Source organism: Castor canadensis, chromosome X (assembly GCF_047511655.1).
Source record: "Castor canadensis chromosome X, mCasCan1.hap1v2, whole genome shotgun sequence".
NCBI classification, from domain to species: Eukaryota; Metazoa; Chordata; class Mammalia; order Rodentia; family Castoridae; genus Castor; species Castor canadensis.
The window spans coordinates 75,824,480-75,843,835 of record NC_133405.1 but is presented as its reverse complement, the minus strand read 5'-3'; the positions used below and the strand labels follow the sequence as shown (position 1 = coordinate 75,843,835).

Below are 19,356 nucleotides of genomic sequence, written 5' to 3'. Positions count from 1 at the left end.
ATAAAAGTCTTCCATGATACACAAAAACTAAAACAATATGTGACCACAAAGCCACCATTACAAAAGATTCTTCAAGGGATTCTGCACACAGAAAGTGAAACCCAACATAACCATGAAAGGGCAGGCAGCACCAAACTAAAGGAAAAGCAGAAGCAAGAAAGTAGAGAGTAACCTCAACTTAGGTGCACACAATCAAACCTTCAAACAACTAAGACAACTAAATGACAGGATTCACCACATACCTATCAGTACTAAACACTTAATGTTAATGGACTTAATTCCCCCATCAAAAGGCACCATTTGACGAACTGGATTAAAAAGGAAGATCCAACAATTTGTTGCTTATAGGAGACCCATCTCACCGACATAAATAAGCACAGGCTTAGGATGAAAGGTGGGAAGAAGATTTACCAAGCCAATGGCCCCCGAAAACAGGCAGTAGGAGCAATACTTATATCTGGCAAACCTGACTAAAATTAGGAGAGAAAAAACCCAAATTAGTAGAATCAGGAATGCAAAAGGGGAGATAACAACAAACACCATCGAAGTCCAGGAAATCATCAGAGACTACTTGGAGAACCTATATTCAAACCTACATTGATCAAATGAGACAAGAAGGACAGTCCATATTAATAAAAGGGGAAATAGACCAAAAAAAAATAACAATTATCAATCTATATGCACCCAATGTCAACTCACCCAATTTCATCATACATACCTGGAAGGACCTAAAAGCATATATTAACTCCAACACAGTGGTCGTGGGAGACTTTAACACCCGATTATCAGCAATAGATAGGTCATCCAAACAAAAAATCAATAAAGATATCCAAGATCTAAAATATACAATAGATCAAATGGACCTACTTGATCTCTATAGAACATTTCATCCAACTTCTACACAATATACATTCTTCTCAGCAGCCCATGGAACCTTCTGCAAAATAGATCATACCCTAGGGCACAAAGCAAGCCTCAGCAAATATAAGAAAATAGAAATTATACCATGCATTCTATCTCATCACAATGCAATAAAACTAGAAATCAACAACAAAACAAAACACAAAAAATATGCAAACAGCTGGAAATTGAATAATTCATTGCTTAATGAACAATGGGTCACTGACGAAATAAAGGAGGAAATTAAAAAGTTTGTGGAGATCAATGAAAATGAAAACACAACCTACCGAAACCTACGGGACACAGCAAAGGCAGTCCTGAGAGGAAAGTTTATAGCCATGAGTGCATATATTAAAAAGACTCAAAGATCCCAAATCAATGACCTAATGATACATCACAAACTCCTAGAAAAACAAGAACAAACAAATCCCAAAACAAATAGAAGGAGAGAAATAATAAAAATAAGAGCTGAAATCAACGAAATAGAACCCAAGAAAAACCATACAAGAATTAATGAAACAAAAAGTTGGTTCTTTCAAAAAATAAACAAGACCAACAGACCCCTGGCAAACCTGACTAAAATGAGGAGAGAAAAAACCCAAATTAGTAGAATCAGAAATGCAAAAGGGGAGGTAACAACAAACACCATCGAAGTCCAGGAAATCATCAGAGACTACTTCGAGAACCTATATTCAAATAAATTTGAAAATCTTAAAAAATTGGACAGATTTCTAGATACATATGATCATCCAAAACTGAACCAAGAGGACATTAATCACCTGAATAGATCTATAACACAAAGTGAAATTGAAGAAGCAATCAAGAGTCTCCCCAAAAAGAAAAGTCCAGGACCTGATGGATTCCCTGCTGAATTCTATCAGACCTTTAAAGAAGAACTGATACCAACCCTCCTTAAATTGTTCCACAAAATAGAAAGGGAAGGAAAACTGCCAAACATATTTTATGAAGCCAGTATTACACTTATCCCAAAACCAGGCAAAGACACCTCCAAAAAGGAGAACTATAGGCCAATCTCCTTAATGAACACTGATGCAAAAATTCTCAACAGAATAATGGCAAACCGAATTCAACAACACATCAAAAAGATTATTCACCACGACCAAGTAGGCTTCATCCCAGGGATGCAGGGGTGGTTCAACATATGAAAATCAATAAACCTAATAAACCACATTAACAGAAACAAGGACAAAAACCACTTCATCATCTCAATAGATGCAGAAAAAGCCTTTATAAGATCCAACACCATTTGATGATAAAAGCTCTAAGAAAACTAGGAATGGAAGGAAAGCATCTCAACAGTATAAAAGCTATATATGACAAACCTACAGCCAGCATTATACTTAATGGAGAAAAACTGAAACCATTCCCTCTAAAATCAGGAACCAGACAAGGATGCCCACTATCTCCACTCCTATTCAACATAGTACTGGAATTCCTAGCCAGAGCAATTAGGCAAGAAGAAGGAATAAAAGGACCACAAATAGGTAATGAAACTGTCAAAATATCCCTATTTGCAGACGACATGATCCTATACCTTAAAGACCCAAAAAACTCTACTCAGAAGCTTCTAGACATCATCAATAGCTATAGCAAGGTAGCAGGATATAAAATCAACATAGAAAAATCATTAGCATTTCTATACACTAATAATGAACAAACTGAGAAAGAATATATGAAAACAATTCCATTTACAATAGCCTCAAACAAAATCAAATACCTAGGCGTAAACCTAACTAAAGATGTGAATGACCTCTACAAGGAAAACTATAAACTTCTGAAGAAAGAGATTGAGGAAGACTATAGAAAGTGGAGAGATCTCCCATGCTCATGGATTGGTAGAATCAACATAGCAAAAATGTCTATACTCCCAAAAGTAATCTACATGTTTAATGCAATTCCCATCAAAATTCCAATGACATTCATTAAAGAGATTGAAAAATCTACCATTAAATTGATATGCAAACACAAGAGGCCACGAATAGCCAAGGCAATACTCAGTCAAAAGAACAATGCTGGTATCACGATACCCAAATTCAAACTATATTACAAAGCAATAACAATAAAAACAGCATGGTACTGGCACAAAAACAGACATGAAGACCAGTGGAACAGAATACAGGACCCAGATATGAAGCCACACAACTATATCCAACTTGTCTTTGACAAAGGTGCTAAAAATATATGATGGAGAAAAGACAGCCTCTTCAACAAAAACTGCTGGGAAAACTGGTTAGCAGTCTGCAAAAAACTGAAACTAGATCCATGTATATCACCCTATACCAAGATTAACTCAAAATGGATCAAGGATATTAATATCAGACCACAAACTCTAAAGATGATACAGGAAAGAGTAGGAAATACTCTGGATTTAGTAGGTATAGGTAAGAACTTTCTAAATGGAACCCCAGAAGCACAGCTACTAAGAGATAACATAGATAAATGGGATTTCATAAAACTAAAAAGCTTCATCAAAAGAAATGGTCTCTAAACTGAAGAGAACAACCACAGAGTGGGAGAAAACATTTGCCAACTATACATCAGACAAAGGACTGATAACCAGAATATATAGGGAACTTAAAAAGCTAAATTCTCCCAAAACTAATGAACCAATAAAGAAATGGGCAAGTGAACTAAACAGAAATTTCTCAAAAGAAGAAATTCAAATAGCCAAAAAACACATGAAAAAATGCTCACCATCTCTAGCCATAAAGGAAATGCAAATTAAAACCACACTAAGATTCCACCTCACCCCTGTTAGAATAACCATCATCAGCAACACCACCACCAACAGGTGTTGGCGAGGATGTGGGGAAAAAGGAACCCTCTTACACTGCTGGTGGGAATGTAAACTACTACAACTACTCTGGAAAAAAATTTGGAGGCTACTTAAAAAGCTAAACATTGATCTACCATTTGATCCAGCAATACCACACTTGGGGATATACCCAAAAGACTGTGACACAGGTTACTCCACAGGCACCTGCACACCCATGTTTATTGCGGCACTATTCACAATAGCCAAGTTATGGAAACAGCCAAGATGCCCCACTACTGACGCATGGATTAAGAAAATGTGGTATTTATACACAATGGAATTTTATGCAGCCATGAAGAAGAATGAAATATCATTCGCTGGTAAATGGATGGAATTGGAGAACATCATTCTGAGTGAGGTTAACCTGGCCCAAATGACCAAAAAATCGTATGTTCTCCCTCATATGCGGACATTAGATCAAGGGCAAACACAACAAGGGGATTGGACTTTGATCACATGATAAAGTGAGAGCACACAAGGGAGATATGAGGATAGGTAAGACACTTCAAAAACTAGATAGCATTTGTTGCCCTCAACGCAGAGAAACTAATGCAGATACTTTAAAGCAACTGAGGCCAATAGGAGAATGGGACCAGGAACTAGAGAAAAAGTTAGATCAAGAAGAATTAACCTAGAAGATAACACACATGCACAGGAAATGAATGTGAGTCAACTCCTTGTACAGATATCCTTATCTCAACTAGCAAAAACCCTTGGTCCTTCCTATTATTGCTTATACTCTCTCGCCAGGTGGCGAGGGGGTTGGGAAGACAGGGATGGGGCGCAGGAAAGGGAGAGGGTAGGGGAAGGGGGAGAAATGACCTATACATTGTATGCACACATGAATTAAAAAAAAAGAAAAGAAAAAGGAAAAAAAATTTAAAAAAGCAAAATTTATCTTCTTCAGACCAAGCACAATTTAAAAACAGTCTAAAATAAGGAACAAAAGGTTTTCTCACATGTTTAACATATAAAGTACCAAATGTTTTTAATGCAATTGATATAGGCACATGACGCTTCAAAAGGAATACTGTGACAGTTTGCAATGAGAAACAAAATAGAGTAGGCATTAATTATAATCTATTTGGCCTTTTGTGGGTATTTTTAGAAATGAACTAGTTAAGTCAGATCATGCTAACTGAGGAAGATATTACCATGTAGTTCAGGTAAGACTTAAACCATACAAATGAAAGATTCATGAACGAGTTAACCATTTAACAATCATACTTTTCAGAATTTAGAAACTTGAGCAATTCGTGTTTTAGATACATACTCCTATTAATTATAGTCATAAAGAATAACACCCCTAATTTCTTAAATATTGTATTGCTCTCAAATGTGTACATTTTAACACCTGTACTTGAGCTGTAAACATTTTCCAACTGGTTGTTATTAAACACGATTGCTTCTCTAATATTTAAAAACACTGTAGATTTACTGCCTTAAGATAAAGCAAAGTTTTCAAAGGGAAAAATATTAAATCAAATGACCAAATTTAGTATCTTTTATTATTAAAAGAACAGACCTGAACATATCTCACTTTCCTAAACTACCCTTTTACTCTCTCACTGAAATAATTGTATTACCAAATTATTACTTAATATTACTTAATTGTCTACAATGTGTATTACTCAAACAAGATAGCATAATGTACCTAAATCTTCCGAATACATGTATCAAAATGTGCACCTTATTAGAAATGATTTTCTTCCTGAGGTCAAAAAGGAAACTGTTTTATAAGACAGCCAAAAAAAAAAACCCAAAAAAACAATTCTGTAAAATACTAAGATTCAAATACTATTTCCGCCATGACAGAAAGTTTCTTGAAAAACATTATTTTACTCTAAAATACACTGCTTTTATGGAGTATCACTTCAACTATTATGACATAACATTTTAATAACTTTGAGCACACTTCCATCTTCCTTTTTAAGAATCCATTACTGTTACCCACCATGGGTTGAAGAACAGCTTCTAACCCATATGTACTAATAAAACCTGGCATATCACTTGGGGAAAGGTACTAGAATAAGTGATCAACAAGTAAGATATCTAACTCCAAACCAGAGATTACGTTTTGTTACATGAAGAGAGACAACCTCAAGAACACAGGGAGGGACACAAACACAAGCATTTATTGATGATAAAATGATACTTATGCATTGCATTTTTTCAAAGCACACAAAGAAGAATCATGAACCAAAAGATCTTCATAATGAAACCACCCAGAAAAATAACCTGTTAACATTTTGGTGTTATTTTTAGCATGTGTTTTTATCATAATATGCAGAACAGATTACATGCCCTGCCTTGTATTTTACATTCAATCTTTATTAATTTATAACTAAGAAACGATTTCGTAAATTTAATTGATATACCTTTTAATAATAATGCAACTGAATGTTTTTTAAAATTCTCTGAAATTTTATATATCTTTTATTGTGGATTTCACATTCATAGTTCTTCTGAAGTAGTTTTTTACAAATTAAAGGTATTATTCACATATGATAGCCATGGTTTGCAGGGGAGGGCGTTCTTATGGATTTTTTTTTGTGGTGCTGGAGATCACATCCAGGGGCCCATGCACATTAAGTCAGGGCTCTTTCTACTGTGTGTTCATGTTGTTTTGCCTGTTTGTTCCTTGAGTTTAACTTTATTTTGACAATCAGTGCTTTTGAAATTAACATACTCATTTTATTCAGATGTGAAAGTAAAAAAGAACTGACATAGCAAAATTACCAAGAAGCATTCTTCACACACACACAAAAAAAACCTCATAGAGAAAATGAAAGTGGTTAAGTATATTAGTTACCTGTTAAGTGATCTAAGTAGTATTGATAGAGCTTGCACTGAATAGCAGTCATTCGCACAGCCAAAACATACTCATGTTTCGGAGGCAAGAACTTTGTTAATGCTGTATAATCTTTCCTCTGTGATTAACAAGAAAAAACAATGAAAATTAGTTAATCTACCTATATATAACAGTAATAAATTGCTTTGAGAATTCTCATTACTTCAAAAAATACAGTCACCATTTTCTTAAATATAATTACTCTCTCAAACCACACAATCAACCACGTACGATAATACTTAATGAATTTTAGTTTGTTGTTAGTGTTGTTGTTTTTGAAGCATGGTCTCGAGTTATAGCCCAGGCTGCTCTCAAACTTGAAATCCTTTTGCCTCTGCCTCCTGATAGCTAAGATTACAGACATACATCATCAGCTCAGCTTAATATATTTCATATGATTGCATAATACTGTGCACTGGTAAAAAGATACACCAACATAGCAGCCAGACTTTAAATTAAAGGGGTTATATGACCACTTGCAGTGATTCAAGTTTTCAAGACGGTATTCTCCATTTAGAAAAAAGAAAGCAAGAAAAGATGGGGAGGGGATATAATAGGTAACACTAGCAAAACTGACTTGTTTAAATCATATAGTAAGAGCTATGAATGAAAACTCTAATACAGTTTGGTGTGGTGGTACAGCTTGGTGTGCTTGTAACCTTTGCACTTTGAAGGCTAAAGCAGGAGGATTAAGAGTTCTGGGACAACCTGGGCTATATAGAGACCCTGTCTCAAAAAAACAAAAATAACAAAAAAAAAGTCTAATGCAGTCCCAGTAGTCCTCTGGATAAGATGTGGCAATGCCAAACACTATAATAACTTCCGAAGAAATGTTTTCCAACCTGAGAAAACAAGCTACATACAAGCACTTTTAAAACTGTTTTATTATAAGGACAGAAAGACAGAGAAGAACACAATGCTCTAACAAAAAAAAATACTTAAAAGTAGAAAAATGCTGCCTGGGTAATAGCAGTTAAATACAGAAACAGTACTTACTAGTTCATGTAGTAACTAGGATGACTTTGCCACATATATGATAGTGGAGCCATCCAAAAGGACAGCTTGTCTCATTCTGAAACATCTTTGTAGCTAGTGTCTAGTGTCTGAACAGAAAGTGTGTATCTTGAGATTTATTGATTAATGGCTCAGTCTATATATTTACCTATTCATTAATGTAGAGTCATCAAAAGTCTGTATGTAAACAACAGTATTAGCCTGTTTTTGTTATTGTATATTATTATTTTGTTTTTGTTTTGAGATGGGTCTTGACATGTAGCCCAAGCTGGCCTGGAACTCTCGAATTTCCCCCCTCAACCTCCCAAGTACTAGGATTATACATATAGACTACCATGCTCAGATTATGTATATACTTCAAAATATTAAAATTGCTTCTTAAGGATTACTTTTAAGACAGTTATCTTAATTTATACTGGCCTCTCCTACAACTGTAATAGCGAGTTTTAGAATACTATATATAGAACCAGGGTGATTGCAGGATTTTTTTCTTTTTTCTTTTTTTTTGCAATACTAGGGATTGAAACCAGGGCCCCAAACATGCTAGGAAAGTGCTCTGCCACTTGAGAATGTCCCCCAGCACAGAAATTTCTTAATCATAATAGATGTACTGCTCTTTAGAACTCCTTGTTTTAAGAACAAAGAATCCTAACATTAACAGTAAAATATAAGGCTTCACACTTAGCAAATAAAGACTGTTCTCTAAACTTCTCACTGAAACTTTAAAAAAAAATAAATGCAGCATGTATTTTTGAAGACAATGCAAAGAGATGTAACACATAAAATTTAAACTCAGAAAATATTCTGGTAATGTAATACAAATAACAGTACTTTATTATGACGGAATATATCTGTACCTGCACACATCCAGCTAACATCTCATAGAGAATATGAGCACGTTTTTTCATCACTCTGACATCTACCATGGTAGAATCTGCACACTGACCATTTTGGATTGGATTTATAAATCTATTCCTGAACTCCTTAATAGATCCAAGCAAATTTTCCTTGATAAAGTTAACCATGCAATGATCTAAGAAAGAAGACATTAATTCATTAGCAACATTAATGATAGTTTAAGACTCAGAAAAATTCCCCCAGTGAATTGTTCACATCAAAAGTACCTTCCATGGAAGCTTTAGAACTGAGCTATATACAAAGAAAAAAATCCAGAATATCAAATTAAGTGTAGAATAAACATTGGTTGTAAGTCTGATCTAGAACTGGATTACTTAAGCCAGATGAGAAACTGAAATAAAATCATCCTTAAACCTGAATATAAAAAAATGACTTCAGGACATTTTATTTTAAATCGAATCACTATTTAAGACATATGATTTATAAAGCAAGCTGTCTATAACGCTAACCATGATTTTTATGGTCAGTGAAGGCATTTTTATGAAGAAAACGTAGATACTAAGTGAAAATAAGTGTAGTAGATAATAAGCTACTATACCAACATTTATATTAGCTGATTCATTTCTAGAACCCCTTAAGAGTGCTATCAACTGTCCTATACTAATTGGTGTCACAATGTGGATCAGTATTTCTATAAATGGATAGAAAAGAGGGAAATGAATATTAACTGATTCATTTCTAGAACCCCTTAAGAGTGCTATCAACTGTCCTATACTAATTGGTGTCACAATGTGAATCAGTATTTCTATAAATGGATAGAAAGAGGGAAATTTCAATGGGAAAAAGAAAAAAGTAGGAGGCTATGATAAGAAATCTTTAATTTGTTGTGCTGAATAATCTCATCTTTCTTCTTTAGGATCACCACACACATATGAAAATGGGGAAATTCACAAGTTACTTCTCAGGGTTTATTTCATCTGTCATTGACCATTCTGTCATAGATGCAGCACAGTTGTCCTTCTCCCACCCCCACTTTCCTGAAATGTTCATGTTCATCACTTAAAAAAATTTCTCAATTAGTATCTGCCCCTAAATTGGATACATGCCCTTATAATATCTCCTAACTAACTCTATAGGCATTTGTACAATTAAAGAAATCAAAAGACTTCTGATACTTTTAAAATGTATTTCCTTATTTATATCTGAACATTCACAATGGCGTATCTCTTAACTATGGTTTATCACTTACATTTATAAAGTATTTCACTTGAAAGTGTGGCATTCTTTCACAGTAGATTAAGATGGGACTATATAGATCATGGTCAGGGACTATACCAAAGAGATGAAAGGCAAATGGCAAAAGTTGCAAAAATGTATCCAAGACCATACCAATATTCTACAGCATAATTGTATATATTAACTCACACTCAATTAGGTTATTTTGAAGTGGTGTTCCTGTTAAAATAATTCTCCTCCTTGATCGTATAGAATTCATAGCTTTTGAAACAGCAGACGCTTCATTTTTAAGAATATGGCCTTCATCACACACAACAAAGTCAGGGCCTATAAAAATGTATACAAAACAACACTTAATTAAAATAAAATTGGAAATGTGATCATTTTAAATGAATAAAGTTAATCCTTTTATAGCGCTGGTGTTATAAAAAGATAAAACATCATTATAAATATAACCATGTTATCTGCCACCGTATATGGTTAATGTGGCACCAATTAGTATCAATTATATCCCAATAGTAGAGTATTAAATAACTTCCACAAATTTTACTTGAAGTCCTCTGAGTATACAAAACTAGGCAAGAAAAAAATGTTGAGGATTTCAAAGAGTAATACACAAGGCAAATTTGATCAAAGTACATTACATGCATGTATGTGAATAGCACAATGAAACCCCTTTGTACAATTAATTTATGCTGATAAAAAATATCTAGCATCTGAGAAAATAAAAAGAAACAGAACAAAGATATTGAGGAGAAAAAGATTTCCCCAACAAATCGGGAGTAAATGATAAATCAAACATCTTTTAGAATTAAAATATTTTAGAATACTTATTTTGTATTATTTATTGTGACTTTTAGACTTATTGTAACATAATAGTTTCGCATTAGCAGATCTAGTTCACATTATTGGCAAAGACTAACAGCAATTTACATACATGTGAAAAGATAAATTTCAAAACCTACGGTGTAAGAAATAATATAATCTATCATAAGAGACCATGCAATTATTTCCCACTTAACTTATTCCAAATAACCAGCACTCATTACTAGGGGAAAAAAATTAACTAACAAACTAAAACTAAACTTGTGCCTCACAGCTCAGAGTGACACTCAAGAAATCCTACAGGCTTATTTTTTTAAATAAGATACATTGTCTGGTAAAGTATCCTGCATATGCAATTTACTTGCTGGTTAATATACACATATTACTTACATACAACAGCAGCAGGTGTCAAACTACCCTCCATTTGTTACACATTAAATTCACTTTCTACATGGCTTTCAAAAATAACTTCTTCAAATAATATAACTTTTATTCGGTATGCAGATGGGGCCACCCAAACAGAAAAAAAAAGTTAAATTACAAATATATTTTATAAAACTAAATACTGGCTTTGTATTAAAAGACTAGTTATTGTTAGGATAAAAGTTTTCTACAAGGAAAACTTACCTTTTACGCAGTGATTTAAATGATTTCTGCTAGGGAATATTCAGTCTTTGAGGGTGTGATGAAATGGGTACTTTTTTGTTTTGGTTTTTTGCAGTACTTTTCTAGGAATTTATTCCTTTCAAAAGCACCCAAAGATACATAAAAAGAAATGTTTTCTGCATCATTGTTTGTTATGGGGGTAAACAAGAAACAACCTAAAAGCTTGTGAAAGTGGATCTACCAAAGGAAGTTTAACCATAGTATAATGGAAGGAGTTTTAGAGTTGAAACAAATGGTGTATATTTATGGGTACAAACCTTGAATGATATGCCAAATATATTATTAAATAGATCACCAGCCCAGAAAAAATATCACAATTCTAAAATTTTAAGTGCAGTTTCTACTGAATGCATATCACATTCACACAACGATAAAAAAAAAACTTAAGGTAAACCCACACAAACTCTCCCATCCCCATCATAAGTCTCAAGTGATCTATAGTATAGGCCTTATTTTATCTGTGTATACATACATGTCTGAGTAGTCCTGCCCAAGGAAAGGTCTGCTTTCAATGTCCTCCTCATAAGGTATTTTATTTACCTGGAGGCTTTGAAACATCCAGATAGTCTGGGCTAATAACATGATTTATGGTAGGGGGGCTTTTAGACCTCTGCAGGAACTGGAGATTAAGATCAATCACATGGGTGGTCATCCATGTCTATATAACCAAGCCCAAACTGAGCTACTCTGGTTAGCAATACTTCATGCATATCATCATACATCACTGCTCTCTCTGAATGACTACTGCAATATCACACCAGAAACTCTCCTGGGCCCTGCCCTATGTGCCTTTTCCTGTTGCTGATTTTAATTTGCATTCTTACACTATAATAAAACATACCATGAGTATAAAGGCTTTTTCTGAGTTGAGGCTTTCTAGTGAATTACTGAAGGGGAGGGGGCAGTTTTGAGGACCCCAAAATATTGCAATATGAAATGCACCCTGTAAAAGCACAAAAAAAATTCTGTAAGAATATACATGAACCAATAGGGATCAGATAAGGAGGAACAAAGGAAGTATTTACTTTTCCTTTTTCTTCTGTTTCTTTTTTAAGAATATGTATCACTTTTTAAATTTTCCTTAACTTAAAAGAACTGTTTGTTAGCAGAGGGAGATAAAGCCTTATCCTTAGTAAGGCTACCTGAGAGACCAAACAACAAAGCTAAATTTTGTAATTCACATTTTATTTATGAATTTTCTAACATTAAAATTTTTAAATAAAGAATTATAATGCTTAAGCCAGTGTGGAAGATACGCCCTTAGACAGAAGGATTACTTGGGGCTAGGAGTTTGAGGCCAGCCTGAGGAAAAGAGTGAAACTTTGTTTCAAACTTAAAATGCTTAAAAAAAATTTTACAGTAAGTACAGGGAGAATGGCAGCCAAGAGGTTCTGGAGAAAAGAACAGAAAAGGATTTAGAAGAAGCTTTAAGAAAACTTTGTCAGGGCTGGGTATAAAAGCACATAGCTTCCCTAGCAAGTACAAGGCCCTGGAAAGAAAAGCAGGAGTCAAGGGGAGAAGAGAAGAGGAGGGAAGAAAATAAAATTTATTCTGTTCAAAATTCAAGTTTGAATGAAAGAACCTATTAACTTAAGATGGTTCATTGCACTATGGAAACCTATCATTATTTTACAAAATTATATAAGCAGTTCTTATTACTTAAATCTGACAGTGCTTTGAATATTATGTACACATGGGCATGCACACATTATGTTCTCTGAAGTTAGAAAACTTAGACCATCCTTCCAAAAACACCAATGTGAATCAGAAGAGTCTACTGTATCAACTGAAGAACATTAAGTAGGAAAATACGTATTCACAATAACTGGTATGTCAAGGGATAGGCCAAATAAAGATACAGTTACACAGTATTATAGTTAAATATAAGATTTTAACACGTTACATTGCCACCTGTTGGTGAATTTAAAAAAGTAACAAACTCTTCATGCCTTTGAGAAGCAGCAGCTCCCCAGACACACACTTCATCTGCCACGATGCTCTGCTGCACCACAGGCCCAGAAGCATGGAGCCAAGTGACCATGGACTAAACCCTCTGAAACTGAGATCCAAAATAAATCCTTCCTTCTTTAAGTTGTTTCTGTAAGGTACTTGGTCACAGCAATGAGAAAAGTAACTTAAGACATAAGGTACAATGCACATTTATAAATACTACACTAAAATGGTAATTCTATCAAGTTTCCATTTAAGCCGCTATGTAGAAACTTAATAGCAAGAAAATAAAAAGACAAATTAAAATTTGAAAAAAATAACAAAAAATCAAAAAGATTAGGGAGAAAGTAATTAAATTGTTTGGAACTGTCCCAAATCTCAGAGCCACTGAAACCAGGAAAGATAACAAAATGATTGCTGTCACTTTGCATCACTAGGGTTTGGAATGTTATGCAGCAACAGATAACCAAAGAAGCTGAGCTCAGAATGTATACTACTATGTAACAATACTGGTCAACTCCAGTTTCCATCAATGTGTTTAATTTTCCAGGTTCTAACTAGATAGCCTAATGCTATCTCTTTCCAGGTTTATGACCTGACTCCATCCTGAAGAGCCTGACATCGCAAACTGCTTGTTTGGTTCTAAAGTTTTGCTTCAATTCTGAACTTCAATTCAAACTTTTCATCTACATTAGACCCAAACCAGGGTCTTCAGATACTTAGCTGTTATTTATGATTCTTCCCCATCACCAATTTTGTATCAAATCAGAGTAAAGGAATTGGGGAGGAGGAGGAGAAAGAGGGAGGGAGGAAGGAAGGGTTTAGAAAAGGACTGTGAGGCATGGTTCAAGTGAGAGGCATGAGTTCAATCCCCAGTATTGTTTCCCTCCGCCAAAAAAGAAATGCCATTTAGATTATATGGAGGAAAATGTACATTAATACTCAGGTTACCACAATGAGTGAAAAGTGCTTAGAAGGACTCAGTAAGCAATTTCAACTAGTTGTTTTATGTGAACAACAAAAAACTACAGTTAATAAAATTACAAATAGCTATCTCTAATAATTTGTCAATACCCACTGAACTCTACATTACAAAAAATAAACTCTAATACATGCAAACAACAGAGGTACTAACCTAGATAATGTAGGAAATAATTTTTGATTGTTTCTTTCATTTTACTATTTTTTAAAACAAGGATGAACTGTTATCCACACACGCAAAATAAAACAAGTGTCAATTATGAGAGTCCCTGCCTCCACCTCCCTCAGAACATCCTGAACATGGTGATTGAATAGAATAGAAAAATCAAGACAAGTCTGATTTCAAAATTTCAATAAAGCAAAAGCAGGCAATGCAAAACATCAAACATGTTTAAGTTTCTCCAGCCCACATTCCAATATAATCAACTAGCAATTAATAATGGGAATTGAACCTTAGAAAAGTTAAATTGCTCTCCTGCCCTCCACCCCACCCGCACTTACAGTTGGGGTGTACAGGTATTAGGGAATACAAAAATCAGAGGAAAAAGAATTAAAAAAAAATTCACAAAGCTGCTGTTCTTCAGAGTAGAAAGGAAACCAGAATTTTACAACTGTACAAAAAAAAATCCCAAGGCAGTTAACATAATTCATTCACAATCACTCCTACTTGAGAGAATAAAGAGATCAGTGTCTTACATGGCTCTAGGCCAGCCCCAGCAAAAAGTTAGCAAGACCTGATGTTAACAAATGAGCCCTGCATAGTGGTGCACACCTGTGGTCTAAGCTATGTGGCAGGCATACAGAGAAGGATTGTGGTCTGAAGCTGGTACCAGGTAAAAGCAGGAGAACCTATCTGAAAAGTATCTAAAGTAAAATATGGGCTGGAGGCGTGGCTCAAGTGTCAGAGTGCCTGACAAACTTGAGGCCCTGAGCCGAAAACCCAATAACCGCAAGACAACAATAACAACAAACCTATGGTTTCAGAACTAGGTCCTACAGATTCACCAGAAACTATGGATAGTGTGCTTCATCAAAGAAAACAGTTTCAGTTCAGATCAAGTTAAGACATTATAGATCTAGCCTGGCTGATGTGTGTCTGTAAGTGCTGTCACCCTGAACAGCTGTAAACAACAGCATGTAATTCCATAGAAAGCTTAAGGATTGAAAACAGGTACTCAGCTAATTAGATCTCCCATGCGTCACACTTTTCAGAGCTCTTCCTGTCTTCTGATCTTCAATTAGCACTCTCATTAAGACTTTGTACACTTTTTTTTAAATCTCGGTCTCTTGAACTCCTGTCTCTGTCAGGTGATGCTAAATCTTGGTCTCTGAATCTTTCTTTGGAGGATTCCCCCCTTGGATCGCCCCCTCCTCCTATCTCTGGAACTGCTGACTCTGGTGGCTGTGGCTACAACTATGGCCGCCAAAGGCAGACCGATAGCAATACCATTTCTCCTGAGACTTGACTAGAGGTCTCCTGACATGGAGTGACACTGGTGTCTGCAATGCTCTCTGGCCTGGATCTTTTGGGATTCTTGTTATGTAACTGAGACCCCCCTCAATTTTTCCCATTCTTTTCTCTCCCTTTCTCCTCTTCATTTCAGACATCTCTGGTTTCTTTTCTCCTGCTTCTAAGCTCAACTCTCTTTAATTCTTCAAGCCTCTCTCTTATTTCAATAAACCCTACATACAGTTTGCTCCCAAAATGATCAGCCAGGAGCCTGTCGTTACCATGAAGGCCTAAATAGGCAGAGGAAACTACCCAGACTCAAGGTTTCTGCTGCCATAAGCTGGAAGGGAGCTGCCTGAGGATTCTAACAAACTTCCTGTTTCTCTTTTCTTTGCCTGTGCTTTCTCTATTTCATCAATTACTTTCTGAGATTCTTCACATTCCTTTGGCCACTAGTCCTTGACTAACAATTTTCTACCTTCATTTAACTCATGAACATGTTCTGCCTTTGCTATCACTTCAGCACTAATCTCTTCTTGAGTTTCTGCTAATCTTTTCTTTGCCACTTCTTCCCTTCAAATCACAGTATGCAGTAACTGCAGATGACCCATGGTAACAAGTTCAAAGAAAAAATTCTCCTCTTTGAATGCAATTTCATAATCTGCTTAAAGCTAGGTCATGGACTTTCTGACATTCTACAAGATCCCTTCTAGTTACAGAAAGGACAAAATGGGGACAACAGTTAAGTCGAGTCTTGTCTACTCTCATCACTGAATTTGAGTGGCTGGTGTGTAGTATCCCAGATTCAGGAAGTGCCCATCAACTGGTCCAGCACTGCAGGCATCTGAGCCTGCCCTGACATGGCATAGCAGGCAGACTGACAAGCAGGGGTGACGTGTAGATCGCGCCCTTTGGGGGAGAGTTACAGGGAATGAGTCAGAGGACGTAAAATGCTGTGTTGGTGGCTGCCGCTGCCAAAAAGTTATGAAATAAGGGAGCCAAAAGGGTCACAAGAGAGTCTGGGCTGTGCTCCTCAGAATGACATGTACGGGAAAGATAGCAGCCCTATAAAGCAACTTTTGTGTCCTCCCTCTCCATCCAGTTACTGGGACAGAAATGACATGGGTTAAGCAATCTCTTGCCTCCAACACCATCTCCTGCTAGAAGCCACAAATCTCCCCCACCCGCCATTGCTGGCTCACTTCCACCATCAGCACTCCTCATGGAAAACGATATTTTAAATGCAAATTATAGAGGTATAGACAAAAGAAATAAAAACATTATACACTTGCTGGTAAATTTGTTTATCAGAGGGATATAGATAAACAATTATGAAAATACTTCACAAGTATGAGGCTGAACAAATAAGTAAATGAACAGTGAATGGCAGGAATCAAAATTCTCACTGTTGGAAAGGCAAGTTAAAGATAAACAAAAAGAAAGGTAAAATGAACCTTGTAGTACTGAGTTAGAGCTGAAGACACCATTATGAAACATGTTTCAACATACACGCACACACACACACACACACACACACAGACACACTCATTAGTACACATGAATGTATCATCTGTTCTGCCCTCTGAGAGGTCCTAGAAGTAATGACATACTCAGCACCCAGATATTTGTAAATGTCATTTTTCAGTAAAAGGAATCATGGTGTCTTGGAGAAATGGCTGATTCTAGGCACAAGACAATATAAAATGAGCCTGGAGTTTCCTGTAGTAACAGAAAGTAATGAAGCGCTCCCAAACAAAAAGGACGGGGGTACATCAAGGGGACAGGCACAGAAACTGAGCAAGGAAAGCTCCCAACAGTCAAAGTAAAACAGTTGGACTAACAAAATAAATACGTAATTAGTTTACAGCCCATTACATAAAAAGAAATAGATGAGTTCATACTGACCTAAATCAATGGGTTAAGAAGAAATAAATGTTTCTTAAAGAGAAAATACCCCAAAACTTGATGTGTAGATACTACCCATTATTGGAGACAGAGTTTAATTTCTGCCTTCCTCCCATTCCAGAGGGTTAGATTTAATAACTGGCTTCCTGGAACATACCTATAATCCCACCACTCAGGAGGCTGAGGCAGGAGGATTGTGAGTTCTAGCCCGGCCTGGACAACATAATGAGACTCCATCTCCAAATAAGCAAGCAAACAAATAGGAACAAATAAAAACAGGAACTCTATAGGAGAAAAGTGGCAGACACTACTTTAAGTTCCATCACTATTAATGTCATGCAGATGTCACATACAACTTCATAAGATGTGACAAAAAGGGTACTTCACCTCTGGTGTATTTTTTTAAAAACCTATGAACCTCAGTTTAATCACAAGAAAAAAGTGAAACCCAGATTAGTGAACATTTTACAGGATACCTGGACAAGGACTCCTCAAACCTGACAAGATTAAAAAAAACTAAAGACTGAAAAACTGTCAAAGACAAGAAGGTGCGGAGACACGATAGCTAAATGCAATGTGGTACCGTGGTTGGAAAAACTGGTTTAGAGTTTAGTTAATAATTGACATGCCAAAACAGATCAATTTCTTAGTACTGGAAAATCTATCACGGCAATGTAAGATGGAAACAATGGGGAAACTGGGTGCAGGGAATATGGGAACTTTCTGTGCTGTCTTTTCAACTTTGCTATAGATAGAAAATTATTATAAAATAATTTTTAAATGTTACTAAGTGATGAACATGTGAAGAAATATGGCCTTTCATATTAGGAGCTTTAATTTCTTTTTCCACATTTCCTCATGAACAAATAAGAACATTAAGAACCTAAAACTACTGTTTTAAATTGTTCCAGAGAAACCTTATAAAAAATGAACCAACCACAGGATTTTTTGACATCCACTTTGATCATCTGAAAAAGATAAACTTATTAGGTCTTAGATTTACAATGGCAAAGTTACTTTGGTTTATATTAATTATATCATTCTTCCTCTCTTAAAAAAAAAGAGGCAAAGCCACGGACTTTAAAAACTAGTGTTAATTTTGACTGTGACAATTATCGAGACTTTCTCAACAAATATAAAACTTACAGTATCTTGAAGTAATGATATGACAAAATAACATTTAAAGAAGAAAAAATTATACACATAAATTTATAATCTTAAATAAAACTTAATTTTTGTTTTGGACATAGAACGTGTAGCTTTTCCACAAGGCCAATAAGATGAACTATTTGGCCATCATATCAAATTACTATTAAATAAGGATAGACAATATTGCAAATATCAGCCTCCCATAGTGATGGCACTTTAAAAGACAGATAAGCAAGCAGCAAAGAGAAGAGAGGCTTAAGAACTGTTTTCCGAGTATGGGGAGAGTTTTTTTGTTTTTGTGTGTCTGTTTTTGAGACAGGGTCTTGTTTATATAGCCCAGATTGGCCTTGAACTCTTGATCCTCATGCTTCAGCCACCAAAGTGCTGGGATTGTAGGCTTGTATGCCCTCACCTGACTCTGGAGAAACTTCTTGTTATCAGACAAGAATGTTGAGACTGTTGAAAAAAAGCTACAATTGTGACATAGGCACTTTTGTTTTATGAGGTGTTCTATGAAAATCCTAAACACTTCCACACTCGGAAATTAAAGTTTGAACATCTAGCAACATTGAGGGTGATTTTACCTTACTGAAATGAACCTTGATACTAAGAATCAAAAAGAAGGCAAAAATCTGAAGATAAATGAAGGAAATACCAGTTTCTTAGCAGTTGCTCAATTAGTATTTGTTAACTTGTCTTTTTTCAACTTGCTTCTTCATGTCAGTGCTTGTTAAT

At 35.4% G+C, this 19,356-nt stretch overlaps 1 protein-coding gene and 1 pseudogene across 4 annotated transcripts in view; both read right to left on the bottom strand.

The window, feature by feature from the left end:
• Nucleotides 1-19,356, bottom strand: part of Atrx (ATRX chromatin remodeler) — a 195,036-nt gene that overhangs the window by 54,140 nt on the left and 121,540 nt on the right. For all 4 annotated transcript variants that reach the window (XM_074062634.1, XM_074062635.1, XM_074062636.1 and 1 more), the window contains 3 exons: nucleotides 9,885-10,022; nucleotides 8,459-8,634; nucleotides 6,549-6,666 (listed from right to left, as the gene is read on the bottom strand). In XM_074062634.1, coding sequence (XP_073918735.1) covers nucleotides 6,549-6,666; nucleotides 8,459-8,634; nucleotides 9,885-10,022 — 432 coding nt within the window. The remainder of the gene's footprint in view (nucleotides 1-6,548; nucleotides 6,667-8,458; nucleotides 8,635-9,884; nucleotides 10,023-19,356) is intronic.
• On the bottom strand, nucleotides 10,031-19,351 carry LOC141419590 (putative RNA-binding protein Luc7-like 2 pseudogene; annotated as a pseudogene).